General features: G+C 40.8%; 1 protein-coding gene across 1 annotated transcript in view; it reads right to left on the minus strand.

Annotated features, from left to right (window-relative positions):
• SNTB1 (syntrophin beta 1) overlaps positions 1 to 19,220 on the minus strand; it is a 108,116-nt gene that overhangs the window by 21,498 nt on the left and 67,398 nt on the right. The window contains exon 3 of the mRNA XM_079300108.1: positions 15,953 to 16,160. Within this exon, the coding sequence (XP_079156234.1) occupies positions 15,953 to 16,160 (208 nt within the window). The remainder of the gene's footprint in view (positions 1 to 15,952; positions 16,161 to 19,220) is intronic.

Genomic DNA, 19,220 nt, shown 5'->3' on the forward strand with positions numbered 1-19,220 from the left:
TTTTAACTGAAAGTAGTTTTAAGATGGTCTTTACAGTAACCCTGCAGAAGTGATTTCAGGAGAGCAATGGTCACAGAGGAAATGGGTAAGTGGAAGAATGCAGCAGAGGAAGTTCAGAGCTGAGGATAACTGCAGGTTGTCACTGTGATTTGTTGGACAGCTGTCACCACTAACTGTGTGGCACATGAAGAAACACACACATCCCTAATGATGCAAATATAACTGGCAAGGCAGCTTTAATAGGAAACCACTGTTACCAACTGTAGTCAGCCAAATTTCCCTTGGGGATGTCAACCGAGGTTCGAAAATCAGTCCGAGGTTTGCCTGGTATTTAAAATACATTTTTAATTCTTGCTGATACATCAAGCCTTTTTGCTTTGCTGACATTCCATAGTTTCAAGCTCTTCTCTGTGGCTAGGAACATACAATAAAAATGAGAGCTCAGCTTTCATAAAGTCTATTTATTTCAGAAGTTGCAGCCAAAGAAATATCCTTAAAGTAGAAGTATTCAAGCTATGAGTTTGCCACCTGTAGTCAGGAGCTGCCACTTCCCAAGAGCCATGACTTTCCCAGATCTATACTGTTTATCTTACAAGACCAGACAAGATCACAGCCCAGGGGTTTACAGCAACAACTGTTTTTTAATTAATCTATTAATCTAATTATTAATCTATTAATCTAAATGACCAAAAAAGCCCACAAAAAACTAGCAAATATTGAAGGCCATGTGTTAATATATCTTATGAATATTCAACAGAGCTACACAGGGAAGACAAATAAACAATGTTCTTTCTACTGGGCACTTATCTATGCTGAGCTTTCAATTAGCCACACAGGACAAATGGATATAGTGCTGTGCCATGTTATTTCATCTAGATTACTTTAAAATACACAATTAGGGCCATCAATCTACAGACCCAAATCCTACAAATATCAGCAAATTACATACTGTCAGCTATGTAATTTTTAAAGCTAATGCTCTCTATCTGTTCTAATTCTCAGTGGTTTATATTTTTTAAAAGTAATTACAGCATTTAACTACTTTCAGAAAATTCTACTGAGAACTGAACATCTTTCTAGAAGAAAAACTTGGGAGGAATAAAGTTAAACTCCAAAGTTAGTATAACCAGATTGCATGCTACAGGTTACCTGCCTGTGGAGCCAGGATGAGAAACTAAGGTTTCAGACTTAAGCAACATCCCTGCGATACATAATTTAATAAAATAAAGAACTTCCTGGTAACAGCATTAGACTTTCAGGTCTCTTAATAAACATATCACCTACTCAAAGATAAATTATTTTTGGCACAAGAGACATACAATCTTACCAACCAACTGACTTGATCAATGGTAACTTCTTTCCTGCTGTGGGCTAATAAATCACTCCAGCCAGCAAGTGCCAACTATTTACAGTATGAGCTGGCTCAGGATAACTTGAACATCACAGAGCTGCTACAAATTCTGCACCTATAAGAAAGTGGAAACTCCAAGAAGACATGTGTGAATATTATCAAGTGACTACACCTAATTCCACTCTTGGTGTTAGAAATATACTTGCCCTGAAGGAAATTTCACTAGGAAATGTTATTAATTATTTCTCTTGCTTTTATTACTACAATAGAGATAGATTTGTCTATTCATTGAGATTTCTTTTGTAGTTTGTACTGGCCTAAGCATCTTATATATTGGTAGAAAAAAATCTTAAATAATTTACTTGAGTAACATTGCAAAAAGAAAATTGGGAACTATGTATTTCATTACATAGTTATATGCTAATATTCACATAACCTATTTTAGAAGTAGAGCAAATGGGATTGCACTGGCTATCATATCAGCAGTTTCATACCAAAATTTCTGGATTTTTAAATACCCTGTCCTCATTGGCTTTTTAATTTCCTTAGCCATATGGAAAACATTCAGGCACAATTAACTATTTGTCAGAAAACAATCTATTAATTAATGCCATTCTGTGTGAATGGGCTGAAAATCACATTCTTTGCTTGCCAAAAGCTTCCACTTCTGCCTCATGTTTGTGCTCTGAACTAAACATAGCTACAGATACACAGCTTGACACAACTGACCAAGGCAGAAAAGAACAACTGCTGCCATGGTTTTTCAGAACCAGCAGCCACTGAGATTTTCTAAAGATAAGAAGGGGGTCAAGAGAGCTCCACCTCTGCATCTCCTAAAATTCTTTACTGACAGATCCTTGATTAAACTAGGCAGAAACAGATGAAATCACAATTAAGACATTTAAATTTGTGACAGAGCTTGAAAGAGGAAAAATTTGAAGGGGGAGGAGGGAGAGTAAGTTACAGTGTTTTTTAGGCTTAACCTTAAAATTATAGAGTCTGACTTCAATTATATTTATATATCCTTTTGGTTCTATTGACGTCAGTGGATTCACTCCTGAGTTATGCCAGATGGAAATCAGGCTAGATATTACAACATTTTCATGCATATAACTAGCACCCCTTTAAACACACCATTTATTCAAAAGTACATCTCAGCCAGCTCAGAGAGCCCAGCCAGCATCAGAGGCAGGGGCAGTCAGTGATGGGGAATGCTGAGGCTGAGCTGCACAGACAGAAGGGGAAGAGAAAGAGATGTGGAGCAAACTTCATCTGCTGTTATCTGCACATGCATGTAACCCTTGCTGCTGCTGAATCCTGGGCACTGAGCTGATAATGTCTGGGGCTGACAAAAGGCAGCATGGTGTCTATTTGCTTCCCTTGAAGAAAAGCAGTCTGAGATCTCTGTTACCTCTAAGACTGGTATTCTTAAAATTAATTTTTTAGCAGAACAGCCTGTAAATGCTATTGTTTCCAAAAGTGTGAACCACTTTGCAGTGGCTCCTACACAGGGCTACAGGTGTGTAACCATTATCAGTTAGTGGTTGCCTCCTTGTCACTGTTTTTCAGAATTGTTCACTCTCTTGAATGTGATCTTGTAACCACAACCCATTCCTTCTGTTTGCACTTGCAAATATCCAAGCAGCTGTTTCAAGTTATTTGAAGAGGGCAGAGACTGAAGTTTTACTTGATGTATCGGGGCTAACAGAAACTGATGATGTACATGACCTTTGATGAATGCAAACTCTGAGTCCAATCTGAAGGAAAACAAGAGAAGGGAGCTAAAATTCCTCTTTGAAGTCTTCTTGCAGCTGTGAAGAGATAATCTTACATGGTTATGAAAGGTTCAGAGAAGGCTGGTCTTATTCTTGCCATTAGAGAAGATTTCAATACCTTCCAACCCACTCAACATTCTGTACACTTGTCTGCACCCTGAGCTCTCTGCAGTTCATCAGTGACTTGCTCCTTCCACTATCACCTTCCTCCAGGCTCTCCTAGCTCAGAATCTTCCAATCTCTTCCAGTGCTGTCTCACTCTTCCCTTTCCCCCAGCTCTAATTGTCTTTCAGAACTCATCCATTTGGCTTATGTCCCAGAGGAACAAAAATCACAGCAGAGAGTTATCAGATGTTTGGTCCCATGTTTCCTTCTTCCTCTTCTTGCCTACTCACATGGTTAGTTTGGAGCAGGGTCTGTTTCCGCTGCAATCTCACACCATGGCATTCCAGCTTTGGCTATACCCCAGGCACTTTCATACCAACATCATTATTAGTATTATGCTATTAGCCACAACAACCTCCCCCAAATCCGTGCTGCTCTTTCTCATTTCAAACTCTTGCAACAGCAATGGAAGGATCCAACAGAAGGCAGCTCATCCTCGATAGCCAGCCTTCCCAAAACTCACAAAACCAGACAAAACCATCACATAAAAGGTTCTCACACTGCCCCATTTAACCTGTGAAACCCCTTTCCAATCCACTCCTCTTTGCAACACTTCCAGCTTCTTCCATTTCTTCCAGTTGCCTTTGCCATTGTTACACATGCCTGCAGTTTTGGGCAAGCAGAATTAAACCTCTGTTTTGAAATTTTATGTGGGAGAATATTAATGTATTCTTTAGCCCTGTGATTCAGGGATCCAAAGAACATAGAAATAATAAGCATTTTTTGTGGAATGAATACATGTGTATGTTTAAACATGAAGATTTAATGTATTCCCCAACCTGAAGAGCCCTGCACTAAACTTCCCAGGGTGACAGAAGCCAGAGACAACACCACAAACTATTTATTATAATAATAATGTTCAAGCTTTTCATTCCACAAACAAATAGGTAAGCTTCTATTCCTGTAGCAGGCTTCTCCTCAAAGTGAACTTTTTAGAGCCATTTCCATAAACATCACTGGCATTTCCAGCATGAAGTACAAAAAAGCAGCTATAGCCACACTGCACATGAGCAGCTACTCTGGCCAATGCCTGCAACTATTTTCAGCACAAGATCAACAAATTAATGTTTACACAGCAGCATTTGCTCAGCAGAAATGCATAAACAAAAAAAGCTCCAAGAATAACAAGATATGTTCACGCAGTTTCAGGAATCTTCACTGCAGCTATCAGTCATTAGTAATTAAAATCCAGGTGCTTCCTTTCAGCAGGGTTACTGGTACTGCAGGAACACCTGAATCTCCGGGAATCCAGAAACATCTGAGAAAACCTTTGGCAAATCCATCTGTCTTCAATAGCAAAGTCAGTACATTGAGAGCAGAAGGTCCAAACCCCCAGACATGTCCTTCAGACACAGACAGACATTTGGCTCCAGACCCCTTTTTGTCCCCTGACTATTGAACAGGCTCACTGTACAAGCCAAAATGCCCTTCCAGCAATGCCACAACAATGCCACAACGATGCCACAACGATGCCACAACGATGCCACAACAATGCCACAACAATGCCACAACTATGCAGGATGGGGCAGCTTCTCATACCAAAGAGAACTTTGCTCTTCTAGCAGATCCTGTTTTAGATACTTCCCTTCTCACCCGTCCCTTTCAGCTGTTTCCTATCTTGCATCCAAAGTCTAACATGAACACCAAGGACTGGATCTCTATGTACTTTGGGTTTTTCCATTTGATTTCACTCAATTTTCTATTTGAAGCAGTAATGGTCTTCCAGCCTTATTGATCAGTTTTCATTGTACACAGAACTGTGTGTGATTTGCAGAAATCAAAATTATTCTCTCTATTTCTCTGTCCCTTACATGTAGTTGTTTAGAGGTTACATTAAAAGCTTTACATTGAAATTAAAATTAAAGTTAAAATTTAAAATGTTGCTTTTGTACTAGTCATTGAGTAACCCTTCCTATCTTTTCTAATCCTTCAAATGAGGAAAACAGTCAGTACAAGGATATTGTTCATGTTGGGATTCTTGTCTATCTCTCCATAAGGATGATTAGCAAAGTACTGTCTCTCCCTAGATTTACAATTGCAAAATGGAGTGAAAATCTTTGTCCTTTGAGGACGTTTTTGGAAATGATCAGAAACACCTTCTTTCAAAACCAGAGATGCTGGCTGTTTGTGGTAATTCAACAATTGGTCTTAATAATTTTACTTACGAATAAAGGAGAATTTTGGTAAAGTATTGCTAAATAAGGTACCTACTAATAAAAAAAAAAAAATCAAAAATGAAACTTCAATGCTCCCAAATTCCTTGCAGTGCCATTACAGTCATTAGATTGTAAGCTCTGACAAGGTTAAAGCTAATGTTATTCAAAGGCTGTTCCCTGAAGCAGATTCCCTTTAGGTAGTAGATTCATTGTCTTACTGTTTAAACATTCAGGCTTTCCTCTCTATTTCACAGTTCATAAAGCACCTTTATGGTACTGAGGTGTTTGTTTTTCTTCCCCCAAACAGCACAGAAGGCAGTTTGTTTTTCCAGCTTTGATTAAACCCTACATCCCAGAGGCAGTGAGGCCGTGGCACTGCCCTGCTGTTTCCAGCTGTCTCCTCCTGTGAAGATTCCAGCACCATGTCCCTCCTGCAGCCCCAGCGTGTTCTGCTGGCTCTGAGGTTAATGTGTACACAGCACAGCTCATTAGCCCTGCTTCACTATCTGAGCCAAAAATCAACGTGATTGATCCAACAATATCTTTGGGCTTGGGACTAACACTCAAATGAGGTCTCACCAAAAGCAAAGGTCAGCAATTTGGCACAGATTTCGCTGTGCACGGAGAAAGCTTTTCTTCCAAACTATTCATCAGGGAAGGTACAAATGACAACTAATATGGGCCTCATTAAAAATGAGTAGAGGAAACCCCCTGTGGAATTCAGCAAGGCTCCCTTGCTATCAAAGTTATTTTCAGTCCTTTTCTGAAGCTTTTATTTACATTACAGTAAAGACAACGTGGAGCTTAAAGACGGCTGTGAGGCTTGGGGTTTAGGAGACTCCTTAGACTAATTATCATGATGTGCACTATCAATTACTGTCCACTTAAGAAGAGAGGGTAATTCTGCAGGCAGAAATAAATCTTTGGATCTGAAGAATCTGGAGTAAAGGGAATAAAAGGGAATAATTTTTTTAATCGGCAGTTTTTTTTTAATGTTAAAACTCCGTTGTCAAAACATTTCCCATCTTAAAATAACTAAAATAAAACAATCATTAATTTAAGACTGGGAGAGAGAAGAGGAATGATACATGAAACCTTTTCAATTGTAGATTTGTTTCAAGTACAGTTCTTACAAGGATTTCACTCATATTCAAGCACTTTTGCCACAGTCAAGCCCTGAAATCAGAATTTATCAGAACTTTATCAGAAAATACGTTATTTTACATATGGTATCAGCATGTTCTTCCTTCCTCAGTAATGAAGGGTGTTGAAAATACTATTGATGCAACAATTAGACTGTATGAGAAATACTTCCTTGCATTCTACAGAGTTGCTGTGTTGCAATATAATTGTCTAATGGCACATTTTTGTCAGGGTTCTCATGATATTATGCAGGATAATTTTATTTTTACAAGATTCAATAATAAGGTAAAAGGCTGGTATTAATAGCCTTAGGAATTTATTACATAAACAGAGGTTGAGCACTAAAATTGAACTGGATTTGCAGAGTAGGCACTGAGTGAATGTCTTGCACACTGAAAATTGTAACCCATATAACTTTTCTCTCTTCACTGCTCTTTTAAAACACTCTTATTCTTCTAAAGGTCAATTCCTCTTTCCAACAGGGAACACAACATCTCCTCAAGATATATTTAGAAAATCTGTTTATTTATCTCTGTTAACAGTTGTTTGGTAAAACAGCTTTCAAGGCATATATTCTCCTGCTTGTAGCAGCAGTGACACTCTGCTCTCTTCCACAACAGTCTCCAACATGAACCAGCTCATCTGTCCTAAAAGCACTGCTGGGTAGAGAGAGCACTCCTCTGACTGCAAGCTGAGTGGGTGAGCATGATGAGCCAATAATATGCAAAAAGAGAGGAAATAATCTAAATGTTTCCCTCCAAATTAGGGTATTTTTACCAAGAATAGCTCTGCTTTTGCCAGAAGTTTTCTCTGGGGATCAGCTGAGGGACCTGAGGGGAGAAGAAGGGCTGCAGAGCAAGGAGGCTTTTTTATGGCCAGTTCTGCTGCTTTCTGATTTATTTATTCATGCCATTAATCAGAAAGCTGAAATAGGAGTATTGTTATGCCAGTAAATAAACCAAAGAAATGATGACTGGGGTGAGAGGAATTCATACTGGGCAAAGCCTGAAGGTCAACACTCCCCTAATGAGCCCCTCCATTCCCCTGAAGGTGATTTTTAACTTCAGGAGCCAACACCAGCAAATGAGAACCAGGTAACTTTGAAGACAGAAAATGCTGCTTGATGGGAACTTACTGCCCAAAAAAATCCAGGATTCTCTAAGACAGACAATCCATTTCTTTTCAAGCTTCTAGCACACAGCCTGTAAGCAGAAAAATGCAGACAAATGAGCGAACAGGCAGAGTGCAAGGGCATAGCCTTTGTTTGCCAGCACCCCACACTGCACAGCTGTGTACCCAGGGTGGATCAGCCCTGGGCATGTAAAGATAAGTCTGCTTGGCCCAGAGAAGTGAAGTGAGATCAGGGGCTGAAGGGTGTCCCCAGCTCTGCTTGGGTCCTTGCTCACAGCTTTCCTATTGCTCAAACTGCATTTGCCTCACTCTGTTTCAGCTGAGTTTGCCCCAAACTATTGCCTTAATGGCAGCTTCCTCACCCTGAATAACCACTCCACAGCATCTCCAAACGTCCAAGGTGAGCTCCACACTTCCTCATCCATTGTGCTGCTTTGTTTTCTCCCACCTTGCATCCCACAGCTGGGCAAGAACAGGCACTTCCCTTTCCTATCCCACCCCTGCTGGCACCCTACTTACACCAGTGAGAGGAGGCACAAACACACTGGGGCACGAGCAGATCAGTTGCTTTGGTGGCACTTGAGTGTTCAAAATGATTAGGAAGGCCACCCTCCACTCCCCACTGACAGGATATGGGTTCAGCAGAGGTCTCTGCTCCCTATGTACGTGTTTTATAAAGGAGGTTCATGTTGCATTTAAATCAATTTGAATAGCAAAGAGCATCACTGCCTCAAATTCCTTCACTTCCTATCTTTCTTGCAGCATTTTCTATCAGAGGCTGGGAGAAAAAAGGAAGCCTTTGCCCAGCTTCTGAAGGGGGATCAAAGCCTTCCTTCATATCACACCTGTATCTTCATGAACTGTACTGCAAATATGTTTAAACAGAGACTTCCAAATCTGTGCATCCCCAAAAGCTGAGATGTCCAGCACATGCATGAGGGGAGCTGGGTGTCTTTGGACAGATCAACTGCAACTGCCAAGGCAAAAGACAGAAAGGCCCAACATCCTGAAAATTTAGCAAAATCTAGGAAGTAAACAAAAAAGTAAGGAAGTAAACCAAAGTTTAGAAAGCTCCTTGTCCAGCAAAATCCAACCCAGCCAAACAGCAGTTCCAGTTTGGGTTATCTAGAACAATGAGTTTAGTATTTGTGCCATGGCAGACACACTGTACAAAGCAGCCAGTGCTCAGAACCACATCAGGATGTGCTCCACACCACAATAGGATGTGGTCCCACAGCTGCCACGCAGTTCTGTTAGAGAAACCAAGACAAACATCTCCCACACCTCAGGAAGGCACTGAACTCCCTGTTTCCTTTCAGCATCCTCTCCCCCCTCTCAAGCTACAGCCCAGCATTTCTCCTTTCAAACCCTACCCTGGGTTTGCTGACCTGACATCTGCAGAGCCCCCTGTCACTGCAGAGCCATGTGGATCCTGCCTGTGGCTGGTGTCCCCTCCCTGTGGCTGGTGTCCCCTGCCTGTGGCCGGTGTCCCCTCCCTGTGGCTGGTGTCCCCTGCCTGTGCAGGCACAGCTGACAGAGCAGCAGCCACACCTCAGGCTCAGAATTCCTCCTGACACAGGGAGGGAGGAGTTAAATCAAACTCTATGGAGAGGAATGATTATAAAAAGGAACTTTCTCATAATTCCTGGGGTTCATAGGAACAGGAATAGATACATGCTGTATTTTATGGAGAAAGCTAAGTCATCTGCAAGGACAGCTGAGGCAGAGGGAGAGTGGGAAGGATGTGATTACCTCTGCTGGGATCTGACCAGAACTAAAGCAGCCCTCATGGGAAGGGCAAGGGGATATGCAGGGCCCAGTTCACACTGCAAGCTGAGTTGCAGCTCAACTTCTGCAAGAATAATTTAATACCTGAAGGCTACCACAGGCACAACAATGCTCACTCATTATTTAACTTTGCTCCATAATTATCTGATAGAGGGGTTTTCCTTCACTACAACAACCAACTGTACTGCAGAAATACAGACTTTTGATTTCAGGTCCTTCATACATTTACCACCATATCCCTATAATTTTCCATTATTTATTTGTACCTGTTATCCCTTCCAGTCCCCTTGCAATGAGCACTTCACTTCATTTTATTGTTTGCTGGTCTCTCATTGGCATGGGGAGAAATAGCATGTGTGTTACAGATAAAGGCTGGCAAAGCCTTTAAAACAGCACAGTGAATGAAAAGGCTCTTTTCAGCCTGAGTTACAGCCTTTTACTGAAGCCACCAAAAGCAAGGAAAGAACGATGTCACTGCTGGTAAAAATGGCCTGTGGAGGAACCTCACTGAAGCTTGGAGAGGAAATTACTCTTCATGCTATTTCAGGTCTTTCCTAAGAACAGGCTGATCGTTATCCCAGATAATGAAGACTGTTAATGTAATTAAGAACTCTGTTCTGGTGTTTTACAAAGCAAACAAATAAGTTCTGGAATTAATAAGATGCAAGGTTAAGTGACACAGGGCAAAACCAGGATTCTTCATTTGGATCTAAGTGCTCCACAGCAAGTCATTAGCTGGCATTTAAAAGTGCAATTTCTAATTTAGGATACAGAGAAAGTTTTCCATTTGAGGTATGTATAATCTCTAAAAGGTCAGATCAATTTTAAGATTATTACCTGATATATATTATCAAGCATTTTTCTCTAATCACAAAAATCAGGAGGACAGGACCAAATTGCCTTGCTCTTCTTCCTGGACAGTATATATGGGTAATATTTCCAAACTTGTCTGTAAATCCCTGGCAAGTAAGTTAGGCAGTTCAGAAATTGTTATTTTAGCAAACACCCATTTTTATATCAGTTTACTTATCTTGTTAGATCATATATTGATTTGTACTGGGTTAACACACAGTACAACCCAAAGCTTGCTGTAGCTCAGCCTAAACAAGCACAGGTACTTTCCAGGCACACAAGTGAGACTGGGGATTAGTATAACCTGGATTTTATCCTGAAGATGCTGCTGGTTCAGACTGAGCAGCCTGATGAGGCAGCTGCCCCAGAGAAACAGTGACACACTGCCCAGGGAAGCAGCAGCTTCCCAATGCCCTCCTCCTTGCCACAGGTTCTCACTACTTGTCTTACACTGGGATTTGCCTCTGTCACAAAACCTGCAGAAAATTAATGGTGTCCCTCCAAAAGTAATGACTTTTCTACCAGAACTGCCACCACCATGATGGAAGAGCAGGGAGGGCTAAGGGGAACAGTGGCTGCTGCAACCACAGACACAGCCCTGCCACAGTTTGTAAAATGCTGCCTAGTAGATGCTGTGCTTTATTTAAAGTCAGATATAAATAAATAAGATCAGATAACATCAGACATATAATGTTAAAAAATGGCAAAATGTTTTAACTACATGGTGGGCTATGGTTTTCTCATGCAAAGACATTTGAAGCTCACTTTTACAATTTGGAAATTATATAAATTTTTTAACTAAAGATCTCCATTTCTTTGAAAACTCATTTGTCTATGATGAGAATAACAACATGGCTCTGTTGCTGTCTACTTATTTTGCTAACCTGTGAACATGCTTCCTAAGAAAATGGTAACATTTTCATTTCATACTGGGGAAGAAAAATAACCTCAAATACACTCTCATGTCATTTGCCTAAATCTTGTTTGGACAGCTTGGTCATCTCACAATTTTCCTGTTATCACCAGCTCCTCTGAATTAGAGTGAGAGCAGGGAGATAAATGTAATACTGCAATATACAGTTCGATACTGAAGATCACTCTGCTGTGACATGCCTTGCACTTCAGCACTAACACAATGATATGGTTATCTGAGGTTTCAGGAGACTGAACAGCCTGTAATATATTAACACACTTTTCATTTCAGAGATAGTGTCAGGAGCTGAAAAACAACTCTGGTTCACCACGCTGCTTTGGTTATTTCCCCTCAGGTCCTTCCTTCCCTCTGAAACCCACACCAGACTGGTGGGAGCAGCAACACCCTGCCCTGCACAGGCAGAGCAACAGCAACCAAGTGCTGGGCTTAACATCTATGAGAAAACCCCACAAGGTCACTTTTTCTGCTCCAAGAATTAACATTCTAAAAGACAACTTGCAGCAATTCCTATTTTTAAGTTTCTCAAAGGAGCTTTGAGATAATTTTAAGGAGTCCTGCCTGTAAGACATTTGACATCCGGAAAGCAGAACAGTCTCTGGCTGCAGCAGTGCTTTTTCTTTCTTCTAAGCCTACAAGAAAAGTATCACTGGCACAGAGAGGACAGAGAGAGATGCAACAGCTCAGCATTTCATTTGGTTTTGTTTTTATTTCTGAACTGACCCAGCTTGATGCTGGCGCCTGGCTACAGTTTCAGCTGTCCCTGAAGCCAGCCATGCTTTTGCTTGTGTGGCTGAATTGGCAAAAGCCACCTTCACAAAACCCCTTTTGCCAGAGCACCTTTTTGTGTTTGCAAAAAAGAAGAAAAAATTTAGATAAAGCTTTTGCCAACAGTATTTTGGTCTATTGGAGCAGACGTTACAGAGTGATAAAATAAACTACCATTTCCTCAGTGTTTTAGCTCTTAGTCCAGAGCAGAATTTGCTCCTCATGATGGAACTCAGTGGTAGATGGGTAAGTGTATGAAGAGCAGCCAAGGCTGTTTCAGCTCCTCTTTAAGTTATGAGATGTGCAGAAGTATGAAAAAGGGTGGGGGGAAAGCTGGAGAAAACATTTCTACAAGGATTGAAAGTGTTTCTGGAAGAGCAGAAACAATACATATTTGGAAAAGCTCCTCAATTTAGATGACATTACTAACTACTTCTTCTTTTTTTAATTGGTTGCTAAAAGTATCTTTACAGGGAACATTATAAAAGGACAAGATGAAAAGATTAACTATTCCCTCATGCTTTTCATGTTAAATGTTCAGATCTTGCTGAAGTGAAAAGACATACAGGAAACACAAAGTGATGAGGTGTGTGCACACTTCATTACAAACCAGCACTTGGTATTTCTCTTAGTTACAGAGAAGTTTTGGGATGCTGGTGACTAATACAACTCCCTAAATACAACTCCCAGTCCTTGGTCAGCTTTAGAAACCTTCCTCATAAGGCCAAGGTCAGGACAAGGCTATTTCCTTAATAACAGAGGGAAGAGGGCATCTCTAATGATTGCTTCTGGCTGTTTTTCTCCTTGCCTGTAAGAAGGCCACAAAGAACATTTGCTTTCTTAAAGTGATGCAGAGCTCCCTATTTACCAGCTGACACCCTCATTGCCCACCAGGAACTGAAGGTAGACTTACAAGAGGGAAATTTCAGGTTGGAGACCACAAGTTTAGAGCTTTCTTCACAGGGAAGTTCAGTTAAGGTGGTAGAATCCTGTTAACATGCAATGACTTAGTATCTTAGATAACCTACTATTTATTTTAATGCTACCCACCTGAGGGAGGCTCCCCTAATGAATCTATTTTTGTAGTGTCATGTAGGTTGAAGTTTAGAGCTAAGTTTAGAGCAGAGTCATATAAAAAAATCAAACCAGGAAATAGCTTAATTGAAGCAGAGAGTAATCACAGCAAATTACAGTGAAATTTCCATGGGATTACATTTTGCATTCCCCAAACAAGCAGAGGAATTCAGCTCACAGTCTTCCCATTTTACTGAGAATTGACTTTAAGGATATGCAATGTAAGGAACATAATATGCTGCCATAAAAGCTGTCTCAGAAGTTACAGTCCAGGATGGCTCTGTGAGCCTGTGGGCAGCCCATGCTGGAGCTGGCTCCTGGCAGGGCTGGGGCCCTGGGCAGAGGTGCCCACCCTGGAGCAGGCAGGACCTGTGCTGCTGCTGGGGATCCACACTGGAGCAGTTTGTGAGGAACTGCTGCCCTTGGGAAGCACTGATGCTGGAGAAGCTCCTGCAGGATTGGTCCTGGGACAGGGGAGCAGAGTCAGGATCCTCCCCTGAGGAGGAAGGAGCAGCAAAGGTGTGATGAACTGACCACAACCCCATTCCTGAGCACTTGTGCCACAGGGAGGGGAGAAAGGTAGAGAATACCACCAGGAAGGGAAGAAGGGAGGGGCAGGGGAAAGGGTTTTTTTTAAGATTTGGTTCTATTTTCTCATTACCCTACTCTGGTTTGTTTGGTGATAAATTCAATTATTTTTTCCCCAAGTCGAGTCTGTTTAGCCCATTGTGAATTGTATTTCTTTGCCCTTATCTCAACTCACAAGCCTTTTGTTTTCTCTCTCCTGCCCAGCTGAAGAGGGGGAGTGATACAGTGACCTTGATGGGCACCAACCAGACTGGTATTCCACAAATCCCTGCAGAATTTAATCTCTTCCCACTAACAGACCCAGGTTTTTCACAAGGAACATCTGTGGTGAGCACCTCCCTCAGCTGCCTTGAACACTTCCTCTGAAACAGGACATAAACAGCTGGCATATCCACAGTATATGCAGGTTAACTCTCATCCAAGTTTTACATCCCACAGTCCAGTAAGAAAATAAAAATATTTTCACATCACATTTTGCCACAGTTCTTTACTTTTCAACAGGTCTCTAACATGAGAGAAACGTGGCAACTTTTGACATCACTCTGTTATTACTGCACAGTTCTGAATGGTTTTTAGGGAAAAAAACAAGTTGCCTTTTCAGTAACAATGTCTCTCTCTCAAGGCAAATCTCTCAAGGCTAATTCTTGACAGCCACCATAAATACACTGGAACATGCACAGAACCACAGCCTGACCCTAACAAAGGCAAAACAAGTTTCACCACTAAATTTAGAAAGACCTCAAAATGGTCCATATTGAGTAATACAAAGTAAGATTTCAGACCATAAGGGGGAAAAGAAAAAGAAAAAGGAGAAAGAGAGAAGCATGTCAATGAGATATTGTGTATTAACTGTAAGAACAGGAAATTCATAAACTAGAAGTCATGTGCCCACTTAAGATGATGTGTGAATATTATATTTACAAGATCTCTATGATCTACTGCAGAGCAGCCACCCCTTCAGAGGAAAGCATTTTGCAATAGGAAAAGCCCCTTAATGTTCAGCTTCTTGCAAGTTTATAGAAATACAAAAAGGAAAACAAGATTAAAGATCTCATGGCTGTATAGTTTAATACTGCTAAAATTTACTTACCAATCCTTTGGTGTTTTAATCCCAAATTATTCCCCAAATCTTCTACATTTTCTACAGCACTAAGCTGAAGAGTTGTGCTGTTGTCCCCACTCTATGAGCTTGGAGGGAGGGATGGGAGAAGATAAAAAATCTGCCTGAAAGGCAATCTTTGTGTCACTGCAAGTAGGGTAGAGAGACCTGTGTTTTGCTAAAAATTAATGGTGTGCATTCTTAATGGAGACTAGATAGAAATATGGCACCTGTGCCTTCCATAGTTTCATCTACAAAATCCCAAAATGAGATAAAACATGTAGTGTTGTTTTTTCAGGGCAGTTTCAGTCAGTTTTCCACACCTGTGCTGGATGCACAGGTTGAAAGGGCAGTGTGTACACAGTGGCCATTTCTCACACACCCCAGCTGGAGGGACAGAGATGCTCTGAATGACTGCCCAGGCAGTAGATGGATGGGAATTACTTCTAGGCACAATTCTAACACTGCTACCATAGCAAATCCACACTTATCAGTTGGTACACTGCCTAAAATGAATTCTGAGGCTCCTGATTTAAAATCAGATCCTCTAATACTGATATCACCCCTGTGTAGTCATGGATTGTCTTTCCAGAGGTCAACAGATCCCAAACTACCATCAAACTGAACACCAGGTTTTCTCTGCATAAAACATTTTAAGACTCAACCTTTGGAAGGCATGCAAGATCTGAAATTGCAAGCTCAGCAAATGCAGGTTACAATTAAAGAAGCTCCCAGTCTTTATGGAAGCTCCAGATCATGCCCAGCTCCAAAGGCCAGGAACATGGACCAAGTACAGGAAGGTGACAACTCTGATACATGGTGGGAGCTGTAACAGCAGGTGAACTCAAGGACTGGTGTCAGATTTTGTGACTCATGTCCCATCCCTGAACTTGACATGAGACTTTTTGATCTCCCAGGCAGGTTTTTGTTAATTGGCATGTAGAAGCAAAGACTATGGGGGTGTTGTAGTTTTTTGCTTGTTTTTTTAAAGCACAAAAGGTGACATGTTAAGAAAAGAAAGGTCTTCAAGGAAAGGTAAACCAAACCCCAGAATCTCATTTAGTCTCTACTTCAGGTACAGAGAATAAGAGACAGAGAGTTTAGAAATAAAAATAAGAATGTTTTCATTACCTTTTCTGCAAGCCAGCCTAGATGCCTAATCTCTCGACTTCCAGCAATCCCTGTTTTACCCAGCTGGTCTCTGACCTCTGCAATCACCCTGGGGATGAGCTCATTGACACTGGAGTGGATGGCATTGAACCAGGCCTGGGCTGTAGCTGAATCCTTACTCCTGAGCACCACGGTGTGCTTGGCATCAGGTGAATGAACTTCAATAATTCTAGAAAAATGGGGGGAAAAACATTATGTTCATTCATATACTAACAGGCAACTAAATTTATTACCTTGTTTTATAAATGCAATGAGTTAGAAAGAATAGTAATATTGAGACCTATCACTAAAAACTTACCTTTACAACACCTGAATAGAGTAGGATCATCTTAACTAAAGCCAGAACTCTACTGGCATTGTGATAAAATCCTTGAGAAGGGGATTTGCCTGTGCTGATGCAATCCCACATACAGCATGTCACAGGAGTTCCAAATATAAAGGCAAGAGGAGCCTTCACTGATATGGGCACTGCCCAGAACTGCAAACTGCATGGAAGATGGCTGTGGAGAAGCCAGGGATAAGCTGCTGCCTTCCTTAGCTGGTTATCATGGCACAACCAGAGTTTTCAGCATGTTTAATTTATACATGCAGAGACAAATAAAAATCATCCTCATCCCAAACAGTGGAACTTTCCCAGGATTGTTCTTTGGTTTCAGTGATACCACTACACATGAACACATGTCTAGCACAACTGGCCTTCTCTGGGAGTTGCCAGCATCCTCAATGCTCCATTTACATCCTGCTAGTGGCCAGATGAAAGTGCTAACAACCATATGATTGCTGCTGGCAGGCACCTTTTACAGATTTTCAAACTCCTGTAGAAGGAAATGAGTTTTGTTTCAAAGAAAACATTCCTACTGGACCAGTGGGTTTCCACTGTGGTTTGAAAAGTACAACTGAACAGTTCTCAGGAAAATGAATCCTGCTCATTGTGGTAATGGGACCTGTGCCAACACCTTTGCTAACAACAACAAAAGTGCTTTGACAGGCAGCTGCAGCTATTTCAGCTCTGTTCTTAGTGAAGTTATTAGTTATTAGTGAGGCTTTGTATGCTCTTTATAGCTTTGTGGGCAATTCTACTTGAACATCTGTTAAATAACCCACAAAGTAACAGCCTGTTTTATCTTTATGTGGCAATTATGAAGCAAAGCCCTGGTCATTGCCCATCTCTCAATTCTGTATCCCATTTGTAATTTTTATTATAAAACTACAGTGACAGCCCTGAATGTTACCCTCCCAAATTTGACCTGGAATCTGAGCCTAATCATGTACTTCTGTCCTGTGTATGGCTGCCCAGTCTCTGGGACACACAATGACTCCTTTCTGTAGCAGAAAATTAATTAGTTCAGTGGAACTTATTCAGGTTGAAGTTCATAACAGTACTGTAATGCAAATATTTGTTGTGCAATTACAAAATCCAGCAATTTGGAACATAACTAACAAGTAAGAGGTTTTAATTATTTGGTTAAACCAGAGCAGAATCCAGAACAGAGGGTGACTGTATCTGCACAGCTCAGAGAGGAAGGATCCCTGGTCTCGTGTTTGTCCATTTTGAGAAGGGGAGGTTTCCACGTAGACACTGTTCTAAATATAGAAAAGGTCATGATTTTCCAAACTCAGCAGCTGAACTGTTCAGGGTCTTAAATCACTGGGTAGCTTAAGAAGTGGCTTGATTTTTCAGGAAGCACTGAGCCAACACAGTAATGCATATTTCCTCAGTAAAGCTGCTGCAGTTCAGCACTATCTGAAAATTAATGTTCTTATTTAGCTGCTCCAGAATGCACCAAATTTTCTGTTTCAGGTATCAAAGCAAAATTCCTTGATACATGATGGCAGTCTTGTGAACTAGAAAACTATATTTATAGATAGGCACATTTCAAATCACACTCTCATTTTTTCTGTACTGCTAGAAACAGCCATCTACTTCATGGTTAGGATTTAGCCATTTGTGTCCACTGGTCATTATGATCATGCACAGCTCCCATACTGTGCTGTGCTGTGTCTGTCTTTCCATCACAAACACAGCTCTCCCACTGATGAGTCCCACTGTGACTCTGAACTGGAGCTGGAGCATGCTCTTGTAGGCAGTCACCACTAAAATCAAACTAGACAGGCTTGGATTTTCAAAATTCATTGGGGTAATCAGTGAAATATTGCTTATTACTTACAGAACAGTTTTTGGCAGATCTTACAGCATTTCACAAATGAGGTCAGTGACAGCATCCTCATTTCACCAACAAAAAAGTGGAAAAAGAACCCAGACAAGACAGGGAACAGGCCAGGAGAAGCCATCAGGATTTTCAGTCCTCTATCTCCCATTTTAACACTTTTTAAAAGAAAAATTATTTGGACAACATGGCAGTACTGTGCTGCATTTGAAAAATGTTAACACACCATATAGATTGTGTGAAACAATGCTCTTTACAAAGCCTGTGGTTTCTACATGGGGACTTCCACCTACAAACTCACTGCACGTCATGCAGTAAACAAAGTGCTGAACACAGACTCTAAGGAGTCAGAAGAAAGTGCTGATTTTTCAGCTGCAAAGGATCAGCAGCAAACTTGTGTGATTTCTTTATGTTAGTTGCAGCAGGTTTTGACTTAAAAATAAATTACAAAGAGTCAAAAGAGTTTCCAAAACTCTCCAATTGGCAACTTGTTTACCTCCAATTTTTAAATTCTTCCTTTAAAAAAGTGGATCAACATACAAATACGTATTTTAGTAGTTGGGCCTTCATCCAAGTGCATTTTTCTTGATGATGACTATTTAAGTACTTGTACAAGAGTTCTGACCCTTAAAATAATGAACATTTAGACAGTTATTAAGAGATCTGTTTAAGGGGTTCTAAATAATGCATATTCTTTCTAATATCTACATATTCAAATGTGATATCAAAGGCTAAATTCTAGTATACATACATATACACACATACTGAGCCATGCTTGCAAAAATACTCATCCTTCAGTGACTTCCAACAGAGCTAGTTTGGGAAAGCTTGTCAGTCACCAAAGTTTGATGGTGATGCACTAACAACTGCAGAAAGCCTTCCTTGTTCCATGAGCTGAGTAACAAGATGACTGGACAATACTACTACACTTCTCAAAACTTAGTTCAGAACAGGAATACATGCTGTTTTGACTGAGTTGAAATTTATTCTTTCTATCCACAGCACTTGTCCACTCCCAGAAATACATCTGCAGGCATCATTCCTTAGCAAGCTGCTATGTA

The sequence above is a fragment of the Erithacus rubecula genome (assembly GCF_903797595.1).
Source record: "Erithacus rubecula genome assembly, chromosome: 3".
Classification (NCBI taxonomy): Eukaryota; Metazoa; Chordata; class Aves; order Passeriformes; family Muscicapidae; genus Erithacus; species Erithacus rubecula.